We start from the raw sequence: 27,208 nt of genomic DNA on the forward strand, positions 1-27,208 counted from the left end.
CACATATGTGCACTTGTGCACATCCGCACAAGTGTGTGCACCCATCCTGCCACCTCCTTATGCTTTGAAATGTCTTCATCCACACCAGCCAGAGAGGAAACCGTCTCCACTCCTGGCAGCCACAGGAGGCAGCTGCTGGCTGTTGGATGGCTCCGACGGCTCACAGCCTGCCTGATGTGCCTGGAATAGTGGTGTGAACCTCGGTCCTGTCTAAATGCAGACAGCTTCATGGGGAGTTCACAGCTACTACGGCAGCCAGGGGCTTAGTCTGGGGTTGGGGCGGGGTGAGATGGAGCTGGTGCAACTAGGGGGTGGTTGTCGGCTTCAGCGTTTATTTGCCACCATCAGTCAATCCATCAGCCAAAAGAGCCCCATTAGGAAGCTGAAGGAAAAACAAAGCAAAACAAACAAACAGAAATGGATTTCTTCTTCAGAGGCCTTTTATCACTGGTGTGAAATGATTTTTCTTCTGTCTGTGAAAACCCAATATCATGCCCGTTGCTGAAATACACGTTCTCTGAAGAGTAGTGTGTGGTAGGGGGTGGAGGAGAAAAGTAAACTCATTTTCTATAACAACCCTTGGAATATTCTCACTCCCATTTTACTGAGGCAGAAATGGAGGCTCGGGGAGTAGAAATAACTTGCCCAATGGAAGTGGCATCCAGAGATCCAAGGCGGGTTTTGTGTTACTGACAAATCTCCGGCTGCCTCACCTGGCTCTGCAGGAGAACTGGAGACAGAGGCAAGGAAGAGATGGGCAATGGCCCTCTGGGCAGATGCACTGGGAGTCTGATGAGGTCGGCTAGATCCATTCTGCCTTCCAGTAGAACAGCCCAGAGCAAGGGCCCAGGGCCTCGGCCGATGCCTGAGCGGGTCCTGGCTGGGTCAGATCAGCAGGATTTCAACCCGGCAAGTGTACAACTGTCTTCAATTGTATCATCAGCCTCACAAGTTCATTCGTGGCCTGAGAATCTCAGGCTTCTGCTGACCTGTTCTGGGTCCAGTACCTGAGTTTTACTTGGAGATGATGAATCTGGGGTCAGAGCAGAGACTCGCCCTCAGTCGGACCAAACTGCCTTACCCAAGACCATCCCCTAACCCCCATGCAAGGGACAGTTCATATCCAACAACTGCCCCATTGAGGCAAAGGGCACAGGTGCCTTCCTTTATCAGGGTCATCTCTGAAGGGTCACCCCAGCCTCCGAGCTCTCCTAGGATCCGTTGAGGACTTCATTGCAACCTCAATGTCATCACCTTCTCCCCCTGCCTGTCGTGTTTCCCTCGCTCTCTTACAGATGTTGCTCCCGAGAACACTTTCCCGTAAGCCACCTGCACAAATATCCATCTCAGCACCAGCCTCAGACAGTCTCACGCTGGCAGTTAAACGCATCAGCCTGGAAGTGACGCCCATGTTTGCTCACAGCTCACTGGCCAGGACTAGTCACAGGCTCCACCCTGCCCACAAGCCGCCCGGAAGTGCAACCCTGCCATGTGCCCACAAGGGGGAAAATCGGAAATACAGCTGAGCCTCATTACTCACAGATTACTTATCTGTGAACTCAGCTACTTGTTAAAATGTTTTCATAACCCCCAAATCAAAACTCGTTGCACTTTCATGGTCATTCATGGGCATGCACAGAGCAGCAAAAGATTTGAATTGTCAACGCACACCTCCCAGCTGAGGTCGAACAGAGCGACACTCTGACTTCTTGTTTCAGCTCTCATGTGGTAAATGAGTGTCCTTTCCATGGTATAACATGCCATGTTTTTCACATTTGTGTGCTTTTTGGTAATTTTGCTGTTTAAAATTGCCTCCAAGTGTAGTGCTGAAGAGCTGTGTCTAGGGAGTGTTCCTAAGCATAAGAAGGCTGTGACGGGCCTTGTGGAAAAGTGTGCATGTTGGATAACTTCATTCAGGCATTGGTGGTAAGTTCAATGTTAGTGAGTCAACAATATTTATGTAAGGAGACTTTAAAGAGAAACATGTATAAAACAAGGTTATGTTTTTACTGATTGATGAAAATCGTGTGCCCAGAGGCTTGTAGGAAACTAACCCCATATTTCCCCAAGGGGCAGTGGTTCAGTATTTGCTAATTCAGTGTTCACAGCAACCTTATAGAACATAATTACCATAAATAATGAGAATTAACTGTATTTGGTGAATAGCTCTAAGAGCTATTATAAGGGAGGCCAAATACTGTATTGTCCTCGGAGTGCAGCCTTGGACACTCCATACGCTTAGGGGTGCTGCTTCTCAACTGAGCTGCTGCTTCTGGAAACCTGGCTAGAACATCGTCTTTCCACTCTCTTTGCCCCTCATTGTGGTTTTTCATTTCCCGAGCTGTGTCTGCTAAAAGCATGTACTTAGTTCATCTGGCCCCCAATTGGCAAGAGGGTCCCTTCCCTGGAACGGAATAAAATCAGGACACATAAATCTTATCATTTCAGAATGCCTTTATTTGAAGCCCATCTCTCTGCCTCCAAAGGAACCTGTTTTCCTGTCATCTGTGGGCAGTGTGGCTTGGGCCTCCACATACCTGGATGCCAATTTGTGATGATCACCTCCATATCTATAATAGACTTGTCTTTTCTCTGAGGCTCAGGGGTAGGGGGCCTACTTATGCAAGATGGGAGTTGAAAGTGGGGGAGAGTGGAGGAAGCAACAGCCTCTACCTTTCTCTGTCTCTTCTGGGAGCAGTTTGGTGGCCATTGCCGTCTGTTGGGCCAGTGATGGCTAAAGCAGTCAAGTGATCACAGATGGCATTGCATCTTCATCAGTCCCCTTGGAAGACCACACTAGATGATCCCGTGACTGAACAGCTGATAATGAAGGAATTTAAAAGGTATATCAATTCACAATTATTGAGTGGTTATTTTGTCATTTAATTCTCACCACAACCCAATAAGTTCAGTCCTATTGGCGTTTTCATTTTACCAGCAAATGGAGGCACAAAAAGTCTGAGTAACTTACTAGTAAATGGTAGAGCTGTGACTGAGCCCAGGCCGTGTGGCCTCAGATCCTCTGCAGTCCCCACCCTTTGCTGCCTCTTGATTAAGTCAAACCATTTATTCATTTAACACACACTAATGACTATCTCCTGTACCAGATGCTGGGAATACAGCACAGTCCACTGCTCAGTGCCCTGCTATATTAGATGTTAGATAATATATTTATTTCATTATTTAGTGCCAGGGGAAGTACATCAGAAGAAATTTGTATTTATGTTTCTATAACAAGAGCCATGTAACTTACATGTTCCTCTTATTACTTTGACCACCAGGAAGCTCAGATCCAAATCAGAGCAAATGTATTAGAGATCAGGCTTAGCACTTCAGGTTTTTGAATTTTTTTCCTCCTTGCCCATATTTTCTGCTTTAATTGCATAAATTCTATTGCACAGATTTCCTTTATTGTAAAACACTTTAAAAACTTTTTAGAAGGAAGCTGCATGGAAATGGCAAAGTAAGGCCTTTAGTGAATATTCTTAGATTCCTACTGGAGAAGGCAGACCTAATTATCCTTCACCCTCATTCCCAAAGTCCCCACCAAAAAGTCCCTAATGCTGTGGCTACTATTATTTTTTGTCTTCTGAGTCCCTGGGGGTTGCTAGCAGCTTCTGAAAGGTCACACCCCTACAGGAAAAAAAAAAAGTTTCTTTAAATCATAGCCCCAGATTTAGTGCCAGATGAACATTTGTAGAGTAGGAAACCAGTTGGACTCTCACCTGAGCAGTTAATAAAATCTATTGCCCCTTGATGGATTTTTCTGCAAGCTAGAATTGATCTGTCCTCTTTGTGATTTGTGAGATGGCAGGGAACACCAAACACCATCATGACTTGGGCCACACTGGGAAAAAAAGAACAAGAAAAAAAAAAAAAATAGCACCACCAAGTCTTTCCAGGCACAGTGAGAGCTGGAACTGCCGGGGTCATTTTATTTCATTTATTGGAAATAAAGTGGATCTTATTAACATTTTAATAAAGAGAATCTTTTTGCACTGGGCTGGAAGTGGCCGCTAGTCCCCGGTGCAATTCCATTCCCGGGAAAAGTGGAATCGGCCCGCGTTGCCCAGGCGTGATTTGTGAGGCTGAGCCCCAACAGTCCAAAAAAGCAAACGGGCCCCCTCCTCGGAGGGGCTCGCTCTGCGCGCGAGGTGCTCGCTCCGTATCTGCCATGCAAAACGAGGGAGCTTTATGAAGGAATCCGTCTTGTAAAGCCATTGGTCCTGGTCATCAGCCTCTACCCAATGCTTTCGTGATGCTGCCGCTGATCTATTTGGGAAGTTGGCTGGCTGGCGAGGCAGAGCCTCTCCTCAAAGCCCGGCTCCCACGGAAAATATGCTCAGTGCAGCCGCGTGCATGAATGAAAACGCCGCCGGGCGCTTCTAGTCGGGCAAGATGCAGCCGAGAACTCCGTTCGTCCTGTGCGTTCTCCTGTCCCAGGTAGGGAAGAGCCGGCTGCCTCGGTGGGCGCGCCCGGCGCCCCGTTTCTGCATCCCGATCGCCCAGCGTCGGCGGGGCCAGGGGGCTTCCCGGGGATCCGGGGATTCGGGCGCGCGGCGCCACAGGAAGCCCGGGGCTCGGAAGGGAGGTCATTCCCAGCTCCGGAGATCCTAGGGGTCTTGGCTCCCACTCCGGCTTGCCCGTGTGTGTGTGTGTGTGTGTGTGTGTACGCTCTGGGGAGGAGGAGAGCTCCCGAGTCTTTTATTTTTTTTTTGCAAGCAGGGACGACATTCTCGCCCACATCAAGTGGGGTAACTTTGATTCGCCTCCTCCGGAGGCTCCTGAATTGGAGAAAGACTCAGTTGGAGGCGTCTCCAAGGAGTCGTGGTTTTCCCCCAGACCAGCGCCGAGCGGGCGATGCGCTGACCGGGGCGGGATTGCGGGCTGCCCGGCTGGAGAGGCCGGCCTGGCATCGTTGAGTTCCTGGGGCGCCCGGGCCCCCCTCGCCCAGCCCGGCGGCGCACTAGGAGGTGCCTCGGGCCAGCCCAGCGCCGCAGCCCGGCTGTCGCTGTCGCTCAAAGGCGCCGGTGCCGACCGCACTGGGGTCCTTTCCCTCCGCGACCCCGGGCCAGGGCGCAGGCCCTAGACCTCAGCGCCCCCATCGTGCAGTCAACTGGAGCTCCTGCCCAGAGCCGGGGCTGCCGCCTCTGCTGCCCACCCGGGCGGGCGCGGAGCGCAGAGAAAAGTTCAAGCCTTCCCCACCGGGCTGCAGCTGCCTGTTAACCCTCGGAGCGCTGCGGCGCCAGGGAAGGGCTGGCCGACCCGGCAGAGGGGAGGATGGAGATTCCGCTCTCCAGCAATTCCGCCCCTCTGGCCCTGTATCTCAGAGACCTCGGGAAGTTTGTGCGCAGGAAAGCGCTGCTCTGAGGCCGAGCTGGGCGCTGGCGGCTGCAGGGCACGCCCAGCCCTGCTCCGGGGCCTGTGGTTTCTGAGAGCGCCATGACCCAGTCCCCTGGGGCTTCCCTGGCAGACTCCGGGACGCAGGGGGTGAGCTGGCAGCCTGCGAGTGGGCGGGTAAGAGCAGGGCAGGGCTGGGCGGGGGAGAGTAGGAGACAGGGAGTGCCTCGGGTACTGGGAATGGGTGTTGAGTTCCTGATCAGGAATCCTGGGTGCCAGGGCCAGAGGCACGTGTGAGAGCCTGTGCTTGGGAGGCGCAGGGAAGGAGCTGAGCCCCAGGCACAGGCTAGCTGGGACGAGTGAGCAGCGCAGCCTCCTAAGGGCAGATCGCTGCTAGTTAGGGTTGAGGTTGGACTTTGGAAATGGGCTAGTGCCCCAGGAAAGCAGGGAGGACCCTGTAAACGACTCATAGGAGGGTGGGAGATAGTGCCAGGGGCAGAGCTCATGTGCCTGACTGCTGAGCCCCCTCCCCCACTTGTGACTTCCTTCTTCTCTGGATACACAGCCCCCATTCAAGACTTGCGAGTTAGAGCTCCTCTCTGCCAATTCTTTGCTCACTCACTCTCTTGGGGGTCCCTGTAGCCTTAAGTCCTGCCACAAATCCTACTCCTGTCTATGAACCAGTTTTCCAGACAGCCTGGAATGTAAATGTGCTTCAGGTTGTATCTGTGTATGTAGATCCAATTTAGCAGGGTGGGTCAGCGAGGGCCTCTGCATTGAGAGCGTCTCTGTCTTTTGCTGGTGGTAGGCCCCTGGGCCCATTGCTTAGCCTCTCTAACCTTCCAGATTTTGAACTGTAGAATAATCTCTCGCTCCAAGGATTGCTGGGAGGATTGAATCGCATGCAACAGGATGCCCTAAGTAACGCGTTTACCACAATGCCTGGTTCACAGGCAGCTGCCAGTGTCTGGTAGCGCTTTCCATTGCTTTACCAGGACTGTAAAGTCCTTCTTTTCTCTTGGTGCCTTTTGACCTCAGTTGGGATTCCAGGGCTTGCCCGAAGTTATGCATCCCTTAGGGCAAGAACGGGCCACGTGACGGCGCCCGGAGCGCCCCATGCTCTGGGAGCCTCGCACCTGGGGCCTTGTACAAAGCAGTTGGTGTGCGGGCTTCTCGCTGGGCTTGGCCCCCAGGTGGGTTCTGCTGGCTTCTGGGGTGCTCACTTCTTTAGAATGGGAGAGTGAGGTTGTACTGCACAGCGCCTGCACGGAGAGGCTGATTTCTCTCTTCAGCTGTTATGCATAATCAGAGCAAATGCCCACGTTCTGGCAGTATTTGATATCCCGGTAGCAATAACACCTAGCAGACAAATCATTTTGGTGCTATTCAGTTAACCAGCGAGAGGTTCAAGTGCAAAGCTCCGTGGGCTGTAAAGTGGGGAAAGTCTTGGAGCCTTTGAATCAACAAGCAAAAACAACTTTCCTGAGGCAGAGAGAAAACAGAAGAAAGGGGAAAAACAATGTAATAAAGGAAATTAGTCACCCAGCCCTGATGGTGTTCAGACAAGCATGAGTGTGTGTTTTTCCACCACAGTTGTAATGCACTGGGTCCGGCTTTGGAAGCCATCAATCTCTGTAAGCTTATTGGCCGTATTGCTGTTTTAGGCATTTTGGAAGGGGGAGGAGGAACGCATTTCAAAGCAACCCTGGCTGGGAGCTGGCAAAGTTGGAAACAGTTATCTCTTCTCTTCCCTGGGGTGTATTGGGAAAGACCATCCTCAAAGTGGCCCCTGGAATTTGGTTACATTAAATAGTGAACGCAAAGCAGATCAAGGGAGGCGTAAGCTAGGCGTAAGCTAGAAATTCCACTGTAAATAGGATTTCCCCTCTGTTTGGGTAGTGCTTCCAACTAGCTGAAAGTTCTAACAATGAGTGAGTAATCTCCTAAGAATTAGGATTTCAGGGAGTGGCTTCAGGTTTGGAAAGCAGTCACTTGGGAGTGACTAAAAATGTTCCACAGAATTCTGAGCTTTTGACTTGATATGGGGAGTTCTCTCTTGGAATCAGACTCTTGATTTGGGAGATTTTAAGTGAGAATTGGTGCTCTTCAGTGCCTCTGCAATTTCCTATTTTATGTTTTAAGGGCAGTGTTTATTTACAGAATCTTCTGGATGAGGGCAAAGAGCATTACATTTGCATAGAGCACACCCCCCTCCCCCCAAAAAGGGTTCTGTGTATGACAGCCTTTAGGGTTTCCCAAGCACTGGGGAAACAGAGATCTAAGTGGTGAAATGAGTCAAAGTGGTAAAGTTCAAGTGTCTGAACATTTTTTTTAGCAAGCCCCCAAAGAGATTTAATAAACTGCAAAGCTGAATATGTGATCTGGAATTTATGTAATTCCACAGTCTATATTAAAAGGCCCAACCGTCATCTTAGCTGCTCTTTCCTCCACTGCCTCCCTCCCTTCTCCCCTTTTCTATCTTTAGTCCTCGGGTTTTCCATTAAGTAAAATCTATTTCCTTCCAGAAGTATCCTCTGTGTGTTACAGTGAAAATGCCCAACAAACCAATACACCCACTAACCGCCTTATCTAAAAGTACTGGCATTTGGATGTATAAATTGGGACTCAATCTGTTTAGGTTTGAGACTTTGACTGTTTAGGTAAAAGTACAGTGAGGTTCTTGAGACTATCCTCCCCTCTTTCTTTCCTTCCTTCCCCAGTTCCTAGGAGAGTATGGTTAATTACTACTTAGTGGAAGGTAAAGATACAGACAAAGCAAGGATTCAGTTCACACCTGACTGATGATCATATCATCTAAAAAACCAACAGTATTTCTGCATATGTATGTGTATGTGCGTGCTTTGATCTTGTTTTAATACCTGTTGAAAAATTTCTCCAGAAGAGGGCTCCATCCGCAGCATTACAAAATACTAAATCTACAGCTCATATTTTAAAGAATTTCAGTGTAGCAGCTCCATCAAAACAAAACCAAAGTATTCTCTTTATTCCAAATTGCTTGCCATATGCCCCCCCCAAATGAGAAGTCTTGTCTTCTTTGTACTGTTTTTTTTTTTCCTGCTGGAGTTGGTTCTGTTCTGTTTTATTCTTTCAATATATATCCCCTCTGAGTGTTAGAGCAGAAACAATTTCAAAGACCTTTGTGGACAATGCAATATGGAATGTGAGGAAGTTCTGAAATTTCCTGGCATTTGGCTTCAGTTGGGCCTCATTTTATTCTTTAGGCAGCCAAAAGGCAAGAACAGTTCCGCCTGGGAAAGGAGATAACCTTACCCATTAGGTAACCACACCAAAGAATGAGTCATGGCCCAGGCAACTTACCCTTCAACGCCAGATAGAAGGGACAGGGAAATATCAGTCTGTCATCCAATTACAATAATCAGTTGGGCAGAATCAAATCAAGTGACCAGTGGTTTTGGCATTGTTTTGATTTAGCTGCCAGCCAGGTGCCCACATGCCTGGGAGCGTCTGACCCTCCTGAAGGCTTCTGCCAGTACAGTTGCCTGTGCACATCTCCTCGGCAGCCACAGAGGGACACTGGCTTGAATGTGGGGTCCCCTACGCCTTCACCAGGCTCGACTCTAGGGTTAGGTTAAATGGCAACTCCTTTCTCTGCTGAGAGAAGCAGCAAAGGGCAGTCCAGAAAGGAGGAGGAATGGCATTTCAAACTCGAAATCCCAACTGAGTCAGGGGAGCGTGGCGGTGAATTGGGTCATGGCCATGACGTGGCTTAGCAGGTTGAACCTCGAGCCATCCACTTGGTGGTAATGAAGCCCATATTTCCTGACTCTGTAACTCTGGCTTCTGGGCAGAGATTGTAAAGTGGAAGCCACAGGCCAAATACACCCTGTGAATGTACTTTGTCAGGCTCAAGTGTTTCAAAAAGTGGGAAATTGTACATTAAAAAAAAAAAAAAAATCTGAGTTTCTCATGTGTCTGGAGAAGTTGGAAGGCTGACAATCCTGGATCCACCTTCTCACATTGCAACTCTCAGCTGCAGCTGACTGATCTCTAAGGCGGGGCATGCCTCCATAGTTTGCCACACTCCCCACCCCTCCCTACTACTCAATGAGCCTGAGCACCCATTCATCTTACCCTCTGGCCCCTAAAGCTGTTTGAGTTTGGAACTGCTGCTTTCAAACTGAGGCTTGATGAAATGGATGCAGTTAATTTGTCAGTCGTGGGCTCTTTGAAAAGGAGGGGGCTGGCTTCTTTTCTATCTCTCTGATTGAACTACCCTCAGTGGGAGTTTTGGAGGGGCATGACCTTGCACAAGGGAACTGTGTCTTCTCCCTGCTAATGTTGTCACTGTTGGGGGCCTGCAGACACCCAGAGCAGTAGCACACCCAGACGTTGCTCCCTGTGGAATAGTCATGCCCAGAGGTGACGCAGCAGCAGCGTTGAGACCACCCAAGCATTGGTTTACCCCAAACACTGGTAGGCACTGGCAGCCAAGGGGCTCTGGACCACTGGGAAAAACTGTAGCCCTGGTCCCACTGCATGTGGTGTTATAGCAAGAGCATCGCTGCTGCTGGGCTGGAGGACAGTGACACCTTGAGCATTAGCCTCCTACAGGTTGCAGCCCCACAGTATGATCCCAAGTAGAACATCACAATAACTTATTATACTTAGTCCTATAGGGGACTCTGGGAACCCCAAGCTAATAGAGTGCTTGCAACTCCAGAGTAACATCACATCCACATACAGAGCTTTGAGTTCTTTTGTATACCCAGGATGCTGTTAACCCTGGCACCTTCTGGAGCTGTGTGATGTTTTTGTAACTCTTTGTAATGGTTAACAGGCCTGACAGCTCTCCACACAGTGTTGATGATACAGTAAATGCCCTCTGGCTCCGTAAGTACTAGACTGATCTGTCTTCCTCATCCCAGACCAACAGATAAGCCTCAGATGACTCTTGTTTCCCATATCTACAGCCTGCAAAGATCAGGATAAATATAACTACACACACACACACACACACACACACACTCAGAGTGATTGTTTTCTTCCATCAGTTGCCAACAAAAGTCAAATTCCTGAAAATTAACTTTAGCAAAAAGCATGTTTTGACAGGGCATGTTTCATTTCAAAGACATCAGCGAGCATCACTTGATCTGCCGCCCGAGGCACAAAGCCCCTGTGTCTCCCAGGACAGAGCAGCGGGCTGGCCGGGGTGGCGGCGGCAGCTGCTCAGTGGACAGCAGCCCTGGTGCTTGCCTGGGCGGGCCCGGAAATGAGCTCAGCCTCTGGACCGGGCGGGGGACCTCTATCTTCAGTGCCTGCCTTACGGGGTCTTCAGGCCTGTGGCTCTTTCCTCCCAGGTGACAGGGAACGGCTTTTCCATCTGCTGTGGGAGATGGCAGCTGCAAATGCCTGAAGCCTGAGCCTCTGTGACAATCTCCCTGTTGATCAGTGTAGGGTCTGTGCAGAGTTGTTGGATCCTGTTTGCACAACTGATAGCCAGCTCAGGCCAGACAGTTCCAGTCTCAACTACCATAGGTTGTCACCTACCTGGGGATCACCTAACTCAGGGGTTGCAATCTATGGCCCACAGGTGGTTTCTGCCTGCAGCCAGATTTTATAAATAGTTTTACTGAAATGCAGCCATGCCTATATATTTATGCAATTGTCTATGGTTTCTTTCTTGCTGCAACAGAGTTGAGTAGTTGCAATGGAGTCTGTATACTCACAAAGCCTAAAAACTATCTGGTCCTTTAGAGAAAAATTATGCTAGCCTCTGATGTGACTCAAAATTACAGCCAAGGAGGCTGCAGGGGTCTTCTCCAGAGGGTGAGTGGTTTGGCCAATAGGCATCATCCCTCCCAAGCCCCAAGCACTCAGGCAGCTTGATTTTAGGGAGAGCCAACAGGCACCAAATGGAATCACTAAGTATCTGTGATATCTACGGAGGACCTACTATGTGCCTGGCAGTGGTGAGTCATGCAGACCTAGTTGCTGCTCCCTTGGGGCCTATAGATGGGTAGGGGAGAACAGTATCCATTAGGAATAATTTAGAACAGAGACAAGTGCTCTGAAGAGAGGAAATATGGTTGGGGGAGGTCACGCATTTCCACATGTTATGCTTGTCTGCTCACTGCCCTTCTCCCCGACTAAAGCTTCAGCTCCATTACACCACTTGGTGTCTGGTTTGTTCATTGCTGTATCCCCAGAGCCTAGAACTGTGCCTGGCACATAGTAGGCACCTAATAAACATGACTGAATAGATGAATGAATGGATGGGTAAAAGAAAGACATCAGGTCCCGATGAAGGATGGAGGAGTTTCCCTGACAACCTGACTCATGAGCCCTAATTGGGAGGGGTTGGTAGAAGGGCTCACTGACAAAGGAATGCTGGCGGGTGCAGGTGGGAAAGGCATCCAGGCAGAAGGCACAGCTTGGGCAAAACCTCTGTGCAGGAAGAAATGCCACACATTTCTGGGTGGCTGGAGCTGAGAGAGCAACAAGGGGAGTTGTGTGAGGTGTAGCTGGGAAGTGTCAGTTCTGTTGGGGCTTTGCTAGCCTCTCCAAGGATGATGGTGTTTGTCCCAAAGCTCTGGGGAACCACTGAAGGTAATGAGGGCAGGGAGGTGTGTGATATGATCAAATGGAAATTTTGAACAGAGCACCCTGGCTGCAGCATAGCAAATGGATTGGCACTGGGTGGGAGTTTAGACCAACAGTGATGTTATAGATGCAGGGCAGTGAATGTGTCGACTCAGAAAATCTGAGACATTTAGGCAGAGAACTTGACATGGCTTGATGGTGGCTGTATTTGGAGATAGCGGCATGGGGGACAGGGAAGGGTTGAGGATGTGGGCTTCAGTTCTGCCTCTTGGGAATCAGGATGCTGGAGCCGCTTTCTCAGACACATAACCCAGGTGTGTGATGTGGCACACAGGATCTGGGAGCTGTTTCCATGGAGGTGGTAGGCAGGCTGCAGTAATGGGCCCCCATCTCTTGGAGGCTGAGAGATCCAAGTGGTGCTTGGCACTGAGGTGGGCACCGGGGACCCTGCAAATGCCCTTGACTAGACTGACTGATGTGGAGTCTCTATAATTAACCAATCTTTGAGAATTTTCATGAAAAAGATATTTGAGAGAAGCATTGCCAAGCCCTTTAATTGTTTCTTGAACATTCAATCAGCAGCACTAGAGATATTTCGTACATGCAGCAAATAATGATCTACTACTTTCAGCAATTGCTTTGTGAATGCTAACAAGCCTTCATGCCGGCTCTGTAGGGCTAGCATCTGTGATTCTCACACTTGTAGGTGGAGTAGCAGAATCTGCGCTCAGGGGCCAGGCAGTGGAATGCTGGTAAATGTTTAGCAGCTGCCCTAAGCCCCACTCATCTCCATAAAAACCAACACAAAACCACAACAACCCGATGTGTAGCATTTGCCAATTTCCTTGGTGTAAATACTTCCACCCTGGTCAATGTCAGTCAGCCAACTTGAAGGTCTCCTGAAACCTTAGTGATGGACTCTGGCAAGCCTGTAACACAACACGGGATCTGGACCCTCTCACGCAGCAGAATAGTTTCAGGTCTCTCATCTGTAACATGGACTGTATTGTTGTGAGGGCTAAATGAAGAAAAGGATGCTGAAGTGCAGGGAAGTCCAACTTGCTGCAAAGGTACACTCAGATGATCAAGGTCATTGTCACCTACAGGGAAATGGGTCCTCATGGCTTCTCCTTCAACTAGGATTCTAAAGGTATGCAGTTGGTCCCTGTAAAAACATTTGGTGATCTTGATTCAGTCACTGGTGAAGTTTGATGTGTGAAAAGCAGGGGTGGTATGCCTGTGTTTTTGTTCCTTGCTGTTCTGGGTGTCCTGCAGATGAAAGTATGGCTGCATTCTGTAGCAGTGTTGATTTGGAACTTGTCTGTCCTGCTTTCCTGTTCTCTTTCTCTTCTTGTATTTCCTGCTGCCCTTGAAAAGATGTTTATTGAGTTCTGGATGCTAAGTACTTTACTCCCAGAAAGTGAGCAGTAGTTGTCCCCCTTCAGCAGTTGAGAAAACTGGAGAGTGTAAGGAGCTTGTCCTGAGTCACGGAGCTGGGATTTGAACCTGGGGCTGTGTGAGTGCAGAATCTTAGCCCTCGCTGATCTCTTCACTCTCTCAGTAAGTCTTTACTGAGGCATTGAGGGAATTCAGAGGTAAATTAGATAGACATGGTCCCTGCCATCATGGAGCTTATAGTCCTGGGAGTGCAGACAATAAGAAAAACAGTAAGTAAATAGCTGAAGTAATTACATACCATTTCGATTACAAAAGTGTTGCAAATTCCTTACAATAGGAAATAGTAGAGGCTGAGATAGTATTGATGGAGGGGAGGGACTGTTCTCCCCTCCCTCCCAGCCTCCCCTCCTTCTCAGCCCCTGCCTGCCTTCCATCTTTTCTTCTTTCTTTCTACAACTTCCTACCTATCAGGTGTCAAGAATGCTGCTAGTTTGGGAATCCAGAGATGATATGACACAGTCCTGGCTCTCAACAGGGAAAGTGCTGGAGCAGAATTGAGGCCTTTGGGCTGCAGGGACCCGCAGGGGCTAGGGTCTCTAACTGCTTTGGGGAGTTAGGGATTCATGGAGCCTTTGGGAGGTGACTTCGAATCCTGGCCCAGATGTTTGCACCCTGTGGGCCTCAGATAGGCGGCTTCCGTCTTTTGTCTTCTCTTTCCTTCTGTGTTTAAACAAACAGAAAGTATAACTATACCCGCCCCCCAGTGTTTTGCGAAGTTTAAACAGGGGCACGCTAATGACTTAATCCGATGACTGGCACATGCCGTGCACTGAAGCATCGTGGGTTCACTTTCACACTCTGTTTATGGCTCGGAGGTGCCATGGAGCCTCTACCTTAAGGAGGCGACTAATTTAAAGGGGGGAAGTGCCAGTGTACTTAAAAATGCACAGATATTTTAAAAACATTATCTTGAATCCTTACAGCTGCTGAGAACAGTCATGTAATGTAGAGGAGTAAGGGCATGCACAGGAGATGGGAATATACAGATTCAAACCCTGGTCCCTGTTCTCGGCGGCTGTGTGGCCTTGGGCGGATGACTCAACTTCTCTGAATCTCTCTTCAACATATATTAAATGAAGACGAGAACAGTTGCCTGTAAGAGTTGCAGTAAGGATTCAAGATAATGTATGTGACTAGCACATAGCAACTACAGTAAATCTTAATCTTTTTAGTTATTTTAAATAATAATAAGAGCTTATGGCATGCACATGTGTGTGCACACACACATACGCACACTGCACTGATACGGCCTCCTGGGAAACACAAGGGCAGACACATCTAGAAGAGAAAATGTCACCAGATCAAATGATTTTCTCAGGCATGAAATCCCCAAAGGAACAATCTTTGGGAGCTACCAATATAAGGAATTGGCAAATCCTTCCCTAGGGAGCAAACTTTTTTTAGGTATAGGTTTTTAAAATATCTGTGCATTTTTAAATGCACTGGCAAGGTGGTCATTGATTAAACAAATATTTGTGAGTGTCTATGACGTGCCAGGTGCCGTTTTCTGTCTGGGTGCTGGGAGTGGTGAAGATAGCCTTGTCCTCCCAGGGCCCCCGTGCTGGTAGGGGCTCACGCACCCACTTTGCCACACCCCTCACCAATCAGTGCACCAAGTAGCATCACCCCCTGGCCTTGCCTCTCTGCCTCCCTCGGGACCATATCTGCGCACCCCAATTTATGCGTTCCCTATTGATTGGGCCATTCATTTAACAAACATTTCCTGAGCAATTACTATATCTCAGGCCTGATGTTCACGGGGAAACAGCGGTGGATAAGACAGACAAGATTTCCTGCTCTCACGGAGTCTACATCCTAATGGGGGAGAAAGACAATACCAAGAAAAATATGGTAATTTTGAATAGAGCTAGTGCTATGAAAAAACAATTAAACTGGGGTAGCCAGTGCTGTTCTGTGCGGATCTACTTCCCTCTCTTGGGAAGGAGAGTCCTTTGTATAGTGACCTTCCTGTGCTATAGGGAGGAAATGTTCTACCTTTTATGAAATGCAGTTGGTAACAAATAGAAGTCATTCTTGTCCTTAATTGGTAAAGTAAAATGTTGTGGGCAATCTGTTGTCCATTCCCTGGGTTTTGCTTTGGTTCAGGTTTTAACACTGAAAATCCAAACATCGGGCAAATATTGATTTAAACCAGGGGTAGGCAATCTTTTTCCATAAAGTAAATAGACATTGTCTGTTGCAACCGGTCAACTCCACCAGGGCCGAGCAAACACAGCCACAGGTGGTCTGTAAACGAATGGGTGAGGCTGTGTTCCCATAAAACTCTGTTTATGAAAACAGTCAGTGGGGTTGAATTTGGCCTGTGGAACCCCTGATCTAAGCCATCTTACACCCCAGCAGTTTGCTGAGCTGAAACAAGGCAGGGCTAGGAGAAAGGCCAGGAGGGAGACCAGACATTTTCTTTGGCTTCCTGTCACCAGGAGATCAGTGGTGCCTCTCTAGGCCATGTGTCACTGCACTGTTCGCCTTTTCCTTTGGTAACGGAAAGGATGCTGATTGTCAGCTATGGGACATGATTCTCAAACCAGCCCTAAAATACATGATAATTTACCTTGTAGCAGTTGTCTGTACTACCATTGTAGTGCTGTCTCACCATCCAAAGCTCATGGATCGGGCTCCCCCAAAGCAGGGCTGGAGATATGGGCTTGGGTGTGGGGCGCTAATCTGGGAGATGTTCCCAGAGAGTGCAAGTGAGGAAATGGGGAGAGTCGGACAAGAATGATGGAGAGTCGATAAAGAGCGTGTCACTGAACTGTTACTGCCGTGGGTGCTGGGGCTCACCGGGACAGGGCACCACTGGAGGAATGCGTGGGACTCGTTGGGCTGGAGGCTGGGGCCTGGTCCGGCTGATCTCGTCCTCCAGTGGCCGAGGGCTATCCCTGGCACTGTTAAGTCCCCGTGCGGTGCCTTTGCTGGCCTGGAGGAGGCAACCAGGGCTCCCGAAAGCCCCAGCAGGGAGAAGGAGAGGCACAGCAGGTGCTTGGAACTGCCATTCTATGTCCTGGGCAGGGCATGGGTATATAAGAGATTCCGATGGCCGCCATTTTATGGAATTTACTGGAAACTTCCTCAGGAGAGCTAATGGTGGAAAGTTGTTTAAACTTTCCGAGAGAGATTGGTGAAGTACCCACCTGCAGATACTCTCTTTCCCACTAGATGGTACCAGTATGCCAAAGCCCTGGAATGCTCTTTGATGTGGAAAATAGTCCCATTCCTTTTGAACAAGTAGCAAATAATCAAGTTGGTGTTGGAGAAACCGATTATGGGGGGTTTGGGGACAGCAGCTGGGGGAAAATGGAAACTGAATGAACGACGATCCTCTCTCATGCATTCAATCATTCATCAACAAATGTTACTGTGGATTCACTAGGGCCCCAACACTATCTTGGGTGCTGGGGAGAAGAGGGGAACTGTATAGACCAGATTTATGCCCTAATGAGCCTACACGCCAGTTGGGGGTGAGAGAACGAGGAAATGAACAGATGATGTCATTTGTCAGGTGGTGATGAGCTCTGTGAAGACCAAGAAAGCAGGCAAGGGGGTGGGCAGGGGCAGGGAGGGGGATGACCCACCTCATGTCTGCCCATCTCCTTGGCAGGTGGGTCGAGATGATTTCCACATGTTTCCCAAACCCAGTTCCTGCCGCTCACCAGTCTCTGATGATTACTCTTATGTGGTTTATTTCTAAAATGAGACTGTGAACTTGTGGAGGGCAGAAATGGTGCTTGGCTAATGGGTGTTGACCAATTGGAACACACCACAGCGCAACACCCAACTCAGCAGGGGGCTTGTTGGCTGGTTTAATTGTCTGGAATGATTCTGAATTGTTACTGTTGTCAACATACAATAGAGCTGCATTTTGCTCAGGGGTTAGCTTATGAAGTCTGGGTTTAAGTCTTCATTACCCTTGAAATCTCCTAAGTTGCCCTTAAAAGTGCAGTGTAGAAGGTTTTGTGTTTGCGACCCTGGACTGTAATCAATATGTACCAATGTATAATGTGTGCAGAAATGTACAATGTATAATAAAGAATAGATGCAAGATAGCATTTTATAGCATTTAATTGCAGTATTTAAATTGTTCCTTTTCTTTCTCTTTTTGGCAGAAGAGTTGGATTTCTGTAAGCCAAATATGCATATGATAAGACTTCACCATGTTCATTTAAGCTGGTTTTCCAAAGATATGATCCCTACCAGCAGAGCTCCTGGGAGGACAAGGGCTATATTCTCTGCTCTGTTCACCTTTGGGTTCCCGCCGCCGGTAGTCACATGCTTTGGGGTAGGGGAAGAGCAAAATAGAAATAACAGAAGCATAGCAGGAATGGGAGTTACATCTATGTCGTGCTTCCAGTGAGCTCGGCCCAGTTTGAGTACTTTAGATGTATTAATTAGTATATTTAATCCTCATGATGACCCAAAAGGGTATCTACTATTATTTTATTTCTGTTTCACAGATGCAGAAACTCTCCAAGAACCTGATGAAGTTCTCACAGCTTGTGAACTCTGGGGCTGGGGGACAATCTCGGGCCTTCCCAGGCACAAAAAACCTCCCACTGCATGGTTCCATTTATATGAAATATGCAGAATAGGCGAATCCATAGAGACGGAAAATAGATTCACGGTTGCCTAGCGATGGGGCAAGGGTGGATCTGGGGGTACTACTAATGGGTATGGCATTTCTTTTGGGGGATAATGAAAATGTTCTGGAATTAGTGGTGATTGTTGCATAACTCTGTGAATATTGAAAACCACTGAATTGTTTATTTTTTAAGGGTGAACTTTACCGTATCTGAATCATTTCTCCGTAAAGTTTTTATTATCAAAGAAAACAAACCTCAGGTAGTCCAACCTCAGGGCAGCTGTGAGTTAGATCCCTGGGGGTGCCAGCCCCCAGCAGGCACACCCCTTCCTGGAGATCCGACCTGGTGCCATCCCCTTCTACCTGTTTTCATGCATTAACTTAGCCACCCCTCAACAGGGCCCTGCCACCGGCCCCACTTTACAGATCAGAAAAACGAGGCAGAAAGAAGGGGAGAATCTTGCTGAAGGGGCTGGCAAGAGGCGACACAGGTTTTCGACCCAGGCAGTTTGGTTGCCGAATCACACTCTTGACCACTACCTGGTTTTTCACCCATGTTTGTTCTGTGTGGTCCAGGGCAGTGGGTAATTCTGGCCCATTAGGAATAAAGCAAGGATCCTTCACTGTTGTTTGGCTGGTTTGCAAAGTGGATTCAGACCTTTCGGTCCCAGACTGCCTCGCGCAGCACATCAAGCCCAGGCGGCTCTGGGCGGGTCCCGCAGCAGGCCCCAGGGACTGCAGGAGACGGAGTTGGGCAGTGTGGCTGGCTTTTAAAATTAATAAGGGCTCTTGATCAAGAGGGAGTATAGGGGGAGGAGAGAGAGATGGAGGGGGAGAAAGAGAGGGAGGGAGAGAGAAGGAAAGCGGAGAGGAACGGGGAGGGGGAGAGAGGGAGAGAGAATTTAACTGTACTGGAAGATTTACCCAAATTACCATGAATGTTTGGCACCCCTCCTCTGGTTCAGGGAGAATTGATGGTCTGTAAGGAGAAGAGAAATCTAAGGCAGGGGAGGGAGAGGAGCTCCTGCCCCTCTACCCAGCACTCTGGAAATCAAGGGACTCTCAGTCCCCCACACTGGACACTCTCCCCCAGGGCTCCTGTAGTTCCCGAGTCCAGTCCACTCTCTGCCCTCCCCCCGGTGCTGGTGATTTGTGTTTCTCTTTCATGCTGAAAAAGGCGGTGACGGAGCCCTTGGCTTGGGCAGTGCCACGGGTAAGGGCGCGGAGGGCTGGGGAGGGAGGGGGCAGGCAGCGGGAGGGCTCCTAAAGGCGGAACTAAGGGATGCAGATGCCGCCCTGGGGCCTCCAGCCCAGAGCAGCAGTTTGGGATCCAGCAGCAGCTGGAATTGAAATGGCTCTGGTCTGGTCCAGTCTGGGGTTGATCACCTGGGAGCTTGTTAGAAATGCAGATTCTCCTCTGTACCTCGGATCTATGATTCAGAACCTGGGGTGGGGGTGAGGGGGGTAATCCATGCCTTCTCAGGCCCCCAGGGGACTCTGATGCCTGCTCAGGTGTGGGCCCCCCAGCTCCAACAACGGGGAGCTGGGGAGGAGAGGGGCCTCAGGTGTCCTACTGGGTGAAGGAGGGAGCCCCAGCCTGCGCCAGGAGCATGGCTCCCCCAAAGCAGAGGTGACAAGACGAAGACCGCAGAGACCCGAGCACGGGGGGCCCTGAGGTTCTGCTCTCTCCCGTCGTGGCCGAGGGAGCTCGCGCTGCTGGGAGGCTGTGAGCAGAGCTCTCAGGATGCCCCTGGCTGGGTATCCACAGGTCCCAGGAAGACCTGGGACGACAGAACGCCCAGTGTGGCAGCCCCTCCTTTGGTTCTCTTTCACAACACGTGCGTACACACATACACATACAAATACACACACTTAATATATATTCTACGTACATGTATAAATTACACCTACTAAACGCTAGGCACTGCTGGCACAAACTAAACTCCAAGCATTCTTCTAGGAATTGATGATTCTAAGGTGAACCAGACGGACTCAGATGGTGCAAATGTTGATCTCGTGCAGATTATAGACCCAAGGGAAGAATGAAAGACAACTGCACCGCGGGGCACAGGAGAGGAGCCTCCTGCAAGCTGGGGCTACAGTCATGGGCTTGGAGACCCCCCGGAGTAGCTCTCTGGCACCAGTGTGAATCCTTGGTGACCTGTCGATTCCTGCCCCTGGCTGTCTCTCGTGGAGTAACGTTTAAGCCCTACTCCAGGGGATGGGACAGGAGGTGATTTTTACCTCCAGGGCACACTGGACAATGTCTGGAGACATTTTTGTTTGTCATGACTAGGGGCCAGGGGGAGCAGCGTTACCGGCGTCTGGTTGGAAGAGGCCAGAGGTGCTGCTCAGCATGTTTTAGTGCCTGGGACGGCCCCACAAAGAATGATCCAGCACCAAACGTCAGTACTGTCCCGGTTGACACCGCTGGTCTACAGGCAGGGTTCCACATGGACTGAGCCTCCACGGGGATGTTTTTTATCTCCACTCCCTCCTGTTATTGGAGGCCAGAATCCCAAGATGCGTCTGTTCAGAAGTAGCTGGTAGCAAGATGGTGATGAACGCTTTTCAAATAGGTAAAATCATGACTCTTGGGTAAATATAAAATTTAGCTCTAATTTATGAGGGAACTAGTAAGATGCTATGACCATTTCAAAGGGCCTCTAACAAGGTAGGGGTATTTATAAGTAATTTAACAAAGAAATATTAGGATGAGATTGCTGATTAGATATCAGTTGGTTAATGTGCAACAATCTTAAATCTTTGGGATGATCTGTTCTGCTGGACAGAAATTAAATTATTTGCATCTCTACTGAACAAAAATTGACAAGTTAACAGGTACCTTCACAAGGTCTGGGACTTTCAATCAAGAGTGAACAGCGAGATAAACTCAGAACATTCTCTTAGCCAGTCTTCGGTGGCCTTTGCCCCTGAGTGGTATTCAAAGGATCCGCCAACATGTGCCCACAGCCTCTGTTGCCTTGTTTCCAGGTTTTGGATAATTTTTCTGATGCCTCCAGCATGACTTGTAATCTTTGAGTTCTGCCTTACTGGAAATGGTCCATGAAATGGGAGCTGTCTGGGAGGTGGTGGGGATGGAGTTTATCAGAGGTCAAAAATAAATAGTTGCTATTATCAGCTGCCTTCTGTGAATTGTGTGCCAAGCTAGATGCCTTTGTTAGATTCTCATCTCATTGTGGAGGCTTTAATATTATCCCCATTTGCTGATGAGGAAACTGAGGCAGAGGGGGACTCAGATATGTCCGTTGCAGGGGTGGGGAGGGTAAGGAGAAAGCAGAGTGGGTTGTTCCTATTATGAGGACATGGGCTTGAGTTCTTGTGAGGGAGAAGTGGAATTTGGCTAGAGAAGGAGAGGAGGGTATTCCGGGCTGGTTCAAATTTGAGGCAGGAATTGTGTAGCAGGTTCAGGTGACAGAGAAGAGGCCTTCCTGAACACAGTGCTGAATTGGATTGCAATTCAGGGATGGCATTATTTAGGGTATCAGTATTTTTCTAGCCAAAGGGTCTTACTCCTGCTAGAGGGCTGTGCCTGGCAGAATGCCATGGTGGTTAAGGAAGAGCCCAGGCCTTGGGGGAAGGTAGACTTTACACTTTGAATCCCAGTTCCGCCACTGCAGGGCTGTGTGACCTTCGGTAAATTGCTTAACCCCTCTGTGCCTCAGTTATCACATCCATGAAATGAGGATAATGGTACTTACCTGATATCACAAGGGTGAGGATACAAGACAAGTCTGTAAACCCTTGGCCTAGCAAATGATAAGGCCTCAGAAAGCAGAAATTGGTTCTTTTTAAGTAGAAGAGGAGGCGAGCAGACTGGATTTGGAAGACGAGTGTTGTTAGCAATCTGTCAGTAAGTCACAGTCTCAGGCTGAGTTTCCCCAAAGACAGATCCTGGGAGGAGGATTTGAGTGCAATTAAGTTATTTGGGAGGGGATCCAGGGAAAACTGGTAAGGGAGTGAGACGTGAGACAGGGAAGGAAGAGAGAGTTGGCAGAAGGATCTGCTGTCCAGTGGGTTCCCCCTGGGGATGCTGGTGCTTTGTCCCCGAGACCCGTGGGAGAGGGTTGGACCGTCGCTTGGGGTCATCCCAGGGGAGGGGCTCGCAGGTCTGCTGGGCCGTGGCTTCAACATTGCTACCCTGGAGGCACTGATTTTTAGCACTTCTGACCCCCTGGATGTGGACGCTGGGCCCAGACAAAGCCCTCTGGGAAAGAGGTACGGGTTCCTGCAGCTGGAATTGGTCCATCATACGATAGAAAAGTCCAAAGAGCTATGGGTTTTGAAACTGCCCCTCTCTGGTTAACCTCCTCCCTTGCTACCAACAGTTTCCACTGAAACCGCCCCCTGCTAACTCACTTTTCAGAGAACACCCCTCCCCATTACTAGGTTGCAGAAGTTTCCATTTCCTTTTTAGAACTCCCTACCTCCTAATGCATATTCATAAGAAGCTTAAATAACCCATAGATAAGTTCCTGTTTGTAACCTCTCCAGCTTCACTGGTTCTAGCCAGCCCTAACCGCAGGAGCATGTGCAGGAAAAAGCAGCCCCGACCTTGAGTCATTTTACTTCATTATAATGGTAAAAATCGCACCCACTCATCGTGCTAAGCCGCCATTTTTGAACATGTGATGGATGAGCAAGCATGTTTTGCTGGAGCACATGAGCCACTTAACCCTGTCCCTAAACCCATGTTACCTTGTCCTATCCTTAGACTAGCCCTCTCCAAACCAGATAAAAATCCCCAGCCCCTTCAGCTCAGGGAGACTGATCTGAGGCTTGCCTCCAGTCTCCTTGCTGGTCGACTACACAATAAACTCATTTCTCTAAATCCTGGTGTCATAGTATTAGCTTCTGTGCACATGGGGCAAAAGAGCCCCTTTGGGCAGTAACGGTTTGGGAGAGGAAGCCAAATGCTTCTGCTATAGTTTGTATCAAAAGACATAAAAATGACAGTCTTTGGGCTACAAATCTATGCCTGAGAAGTTAAAGAATCAGAGCTAAATATAGAAAATTGTATACAGGTATGCTTCTATTATATGCACTATAATAAATTAAATTAATAAAAATAATTTATAAAAATGAATTATTAATTGGGGGAGGGGGATGTTTATAAAAATTTTAAAAATTATATGTAATAGCCCAAAAAGGGAATCATAATAATAGCTATCCCTTATTGAGTGTGGGCCATGAATCTGGTACCCCTAAGTGTTCTGCAAATAAGCTCAATTCTCAGCAAATGGAAGCTGGTTAAGTGGCTAAATGGAATATTACATCGCCATTAATGATGATGGTTATGAAGATGATAATGGCATGGAAAAATCATATAAGTGAGCAATGAATACTGACCATGAGATTATAAGTACAGTAGGGTTCCTATGAGCCAAACAAGCCTCTATGTATAGGAGAAGGGGTAGAAGCTGAAAGGAAATGTATCAAAATCCTAACTGCAGTTTGGTTCATATGGTGGCATTTAGAGAGATTTTTTTTCTCTCTAGTGTATAAATCTCACTGATGTGTGTATTACATTTATAATGAAAAATATAATAAACTTGAAAAAGTGAAAGGAGAAACAAACTTCTAAAAAAATAGGTGGTGGAGCTCCAGTGGAGGTTTTGAGGAAGGGAATAACATAATGGGAAATGATATTTCAGAAAAATTAATCTGGGAGCACTATGGAAGATGGATTGCATTGGGAAAGACCCAAGGTGAGATGTCCAACTTGCAAGCTAATAACGGCAGTAGCGAGAGTGGAAAGGAAAGGGCTCATTTTAGAGACTCGTTGGTGAACAGAATCATGGGAAGAAAGAGAAAAATGCCAGGCATATTTCAAGATTTAAAACCTGATTGTGTGGTAGAAAATTAGAAAAGGGCTTAATAAATATTGAGCACAAATTGAGTCAGCTTTCTTTACATCTGCTCTTTCATTTAAACCTAACAACAATCCTGTGGGCTATGTTCTTAATGTGCCTATTTTACAAGTAAGGATGGATGAATGGATGGATGGATGGATGGATGGTTGGAGGTTGAAGGATGGATGGAGGATGAAGGATGGATGGATGGAGGATGGATGGAGGATGGTTGGAGGATGGATGGGGGATGGTGGAGGATGGATGGATGGAGGATGGAGGGAGGATGGATGGAGGATGGTGGAGGATGGATGGGGGATGGTGGAGGATGGATGGATGGAGGATGGACAGAGGATGGAAGTATGCATGGGTGAACATGTAGAGGAGGTGAAATACTTTAATTATAAAGTAGAAATTATAAAGTAGAAAAAAAGGAAATTTCAAGAAGGATGTGGCAGATACTCTTGGGAGGTGAAGAAGGAAGGGAACTGGATAAAGCATTGGATTCAGAATGAGGGAGAAGTTGGTACTGATCCTCTTTGAGAAGGCAGTTCTGGTCCAGTAATGGGAAATGGGCTTGTGCTGTGTCAGGGCTGAGGGGCCGGGTCATTGTGGGGGAACCTATGAAATGACCAGTGAGATCACAGCACATAGGAACTTAAAAAGAGGCATGAACATAAGAAGTCAACGCATCAGTAGGAAGGAGGGAGGTTGGAAGGGGGCAAAGGGAAGAAGAGAGAGAGTGGAAGAAGAAATGGAAAATCAAAAGGAAAGGAATGACTGGTTAAGGATGAGGATGCCAGACTCCCTGAATTTGAATCTCAGCTCCACTTCCCTGTGATCTTGAGATATCCCATAAAAGTCCTTGCCTCAGTTCCCTCATCTGTAAAATGGGGAGAGCAGCAGTGACCTCATCTCATGGGGCTCTGAAGCTTGTAAGATGCTTAACTCAGCACCTGGCACACCCTAAGTCCAAACTGGGGGGGGGGGGGCTCCTATGTCTTCCTAGTCACAATAAATGCCGTTTCTAGGAAATAGCCCCACAGCAACTTAATGTGTCTGAAAAAAGCATATCCGGACCCCAAGATCTCCCTGCCTTCTACAGCAAGTGCTCCCCTCTCCCATTCTTTGGGAGAAAATAGGATTTGTGCATAAGGACATTACACATAGCTTTTTTTAGTTGGAAACTAACCTTCTGCAATTTGCAATAAATGAGATGTGCTAGGTTGCACTTTAAAAAAATGCAACCTTTTTGACCAAAATGTTGAAAAATGTAGGGTTTTCATTAAAGCAAAGTTGGAAACAAGTTTAGGAGGCATTTGAGAGTGGCTCTGGGAGGAACATAATGAAGGACTTTGAAGACACAGAGGGGGCAGATGAAGATCCCTCAGGCCCCAGCAAGCTGGGTGAACTCAGTGCCCTTTCTCCATTCCAGAAAGTTCTATGCTGTCATAATTGATGCTTGGAGAAATCTGTGCAACACAGATTTGGCATGAAGAATCCTAAGAGCCTTGTAAACCCAGCCACTTAGACTTTCTCAATGCATCCCTTACCCTGACCATTTCTGCTTGGGATTAGCTGGGCCCCCAAATGTTCAGCTGTTGGGATGAAGAGGTTTGCCTAAATCCCCAGCCTCCCCAGCATTTGACTTCCAGGAGCCTATGTGTATGCCCAGCCTGCTCTCTTCCTGCCCTGTGCAATCCTGTAAACTGTCAGGGAAGCATTCTCTCCAAGGCTGAGCCACCGGGGAAATGGCATGCCCAGGATTGATCTTGCATGGTGTAAAAATCAATCCATGCACCCCTCTAAGGCTGAAGTCTACACAATAACCAGTTTAGGCTGGCTAGGACTCCAGTGGGGCCAGGTGGGAAACAGTTTAAGTTGGGGGAAAAAACACATTAAGAGGAAAAACACATTGAATTGAAGGGTGTGCCCTATCTGGCTAGAATGGATTTTCTTTTTGTGTTGATGAACGTTACCTGGCTCAGCCTGTCTGCCTGTTTTTGTCTTGTGGGGGCTATAAAGAGCACCCCCATTAGATACCTTCCCCTGCAGGGAGAAGCCAAGCTGGCCGGGGAGGCACTGTCATCTTGACGTCATTCCTCCAAGGATGGAACTTGATCTAATTTGCTTTGGTGGAAGACTGAGAACAGTCATCATAATTTGCGCTCCTATTATTCCTATTTAATTAAACGGTGCACTAATGATTGATGAATTAAAACATGGCTAGCATTTATTGAGCACTGTGTTAGTTTCCTAGGACTGCCGGAACAAATTACCACTAACTGATGGCTTAAAGTAAGAGGTATTTATTCTCACACTGTTCTGGAGGCTGCAAGCCAGAAATCCAGGTGTGGCCGGGCCACGCTCTCTCTGGAGGCTTGAGGGCAGGTCCTTTCTGGCCTCTTCCAGCTTCTGGCAGCCCCAGGCGGCCCTTGGCTTGGGGCTACATTAGTCAAACCTCTGCCTCCGTCTCCCCATGGCTGTCTGCTCCCTGTGTGTCCCCAAATTTCCCTCTTCATCTAAGGATACCAGTCCTTAGATCCAGGCCACCCTCTACCAGCATGACTTCATCTTATCTTGCTTCCATCTGCAAAGACCTTATTTCCAAATAAGGTACACTCACAGGTGCTAGGAGCTCTTGGACATATCTTTTGGGGACAAAATTCAACCCACAAAAAGCACCAACTACGTCCCAGGCACTCAGCTGAATGTTCACATGTATGGGTTGAATTCAAGCCTCCCGGCACCGGAGCTACCTCTAGTAACCTCATTTCCTAGCTGAGCAGGTCACAGTTTAGGGAGCACATGTGCAACCTCTTAAATGCTCTTTGTTCAACCCAGTAGTGGTTGGTGATGGCGCTTTTGCAGTTTAGGAAACTGAGCCTCAGGGCTGCAACTTCTTTGATGAACAATTGGCGGGACCGGGATTCGAACCGGGGTCTCCGGACTCTAGGCTGTTGTGATTTTGTTGGCAGAGGGCGGGGGTTTTGTGGTCATTAGACTTGTGTGTGCCAGACTCTGAGATGAGAGCTGACTGCACTCTCTCCATCCTTGCTTGACCCTGTCAGGTGGGTCTGGTTTTCCCCATTTCACAGATGAGCAGACTGAGGCTCAGAGAGGGGAAGTCACACAGGCAGTCAAAGGTGGTCATTCTTATACCTTCCCACTCGGCTTTTCTGTTTTTTTCTGCCACATGCATCTCTCCATGGCAATGCTTTCCATGGAAGAAACAACACAAAATGACAAGAGGGTGATTCTGGCCTTGTGCCTTAGGACTCAGGACAGGTTATTGGTGTTGACAGTTGCACAGGCTGTTAGAAAGTGCTCCTGACCCACTCAGTCCAGTGGAGTAGAGTGG

The 27,208-nt window shown here is 48.4% G+C and overlaps 1 protein-coding gene across 3 annotated transcripts in view; it reads left to right on the forward strand.

Moving 5' to 3' along the window:
- Positions 1-4,195: 4,195 nt before the first annotated feature.
- CDH13 (cadherin 13) overlaps positions 4,196-27,208 on the forward strand; it is a 1,126,984-nt gene continuing 1,103,971 nt past the window's right edge. Inside the window, exon 1 of one of the 3 annotated variants that reach the window (XM_037815675.1) lies at positions 4,196-4,443. In XM_037815675.1, coding sequence (XP_037671603.1) covers positions 4,399-4,443 — 45 coding nt within the window. In that variant the 5' untranslated portion in view covers positions 4,196-4,398. The remainder of the gene's footprint in view (positions 4,444-27,208) is intronic. The other 2 variants (XM_037815673.1, XM_037815674.1) reach the window with 2 other exon arrangements.

This window comes from Choloepus didactylus, chromosome 22, assembly GCF_015220235.1.
Source record: "Choloepus didactylus isolate mChoDid1 chromosome 22, mChoDid1.pri, whole genome shotgun sequence".
NCBI lineage: Eukaryota > Metazoa > Chordata > Mammalia > Pilosa > Megalonychidae > Choloepus > Choloepus didactylus.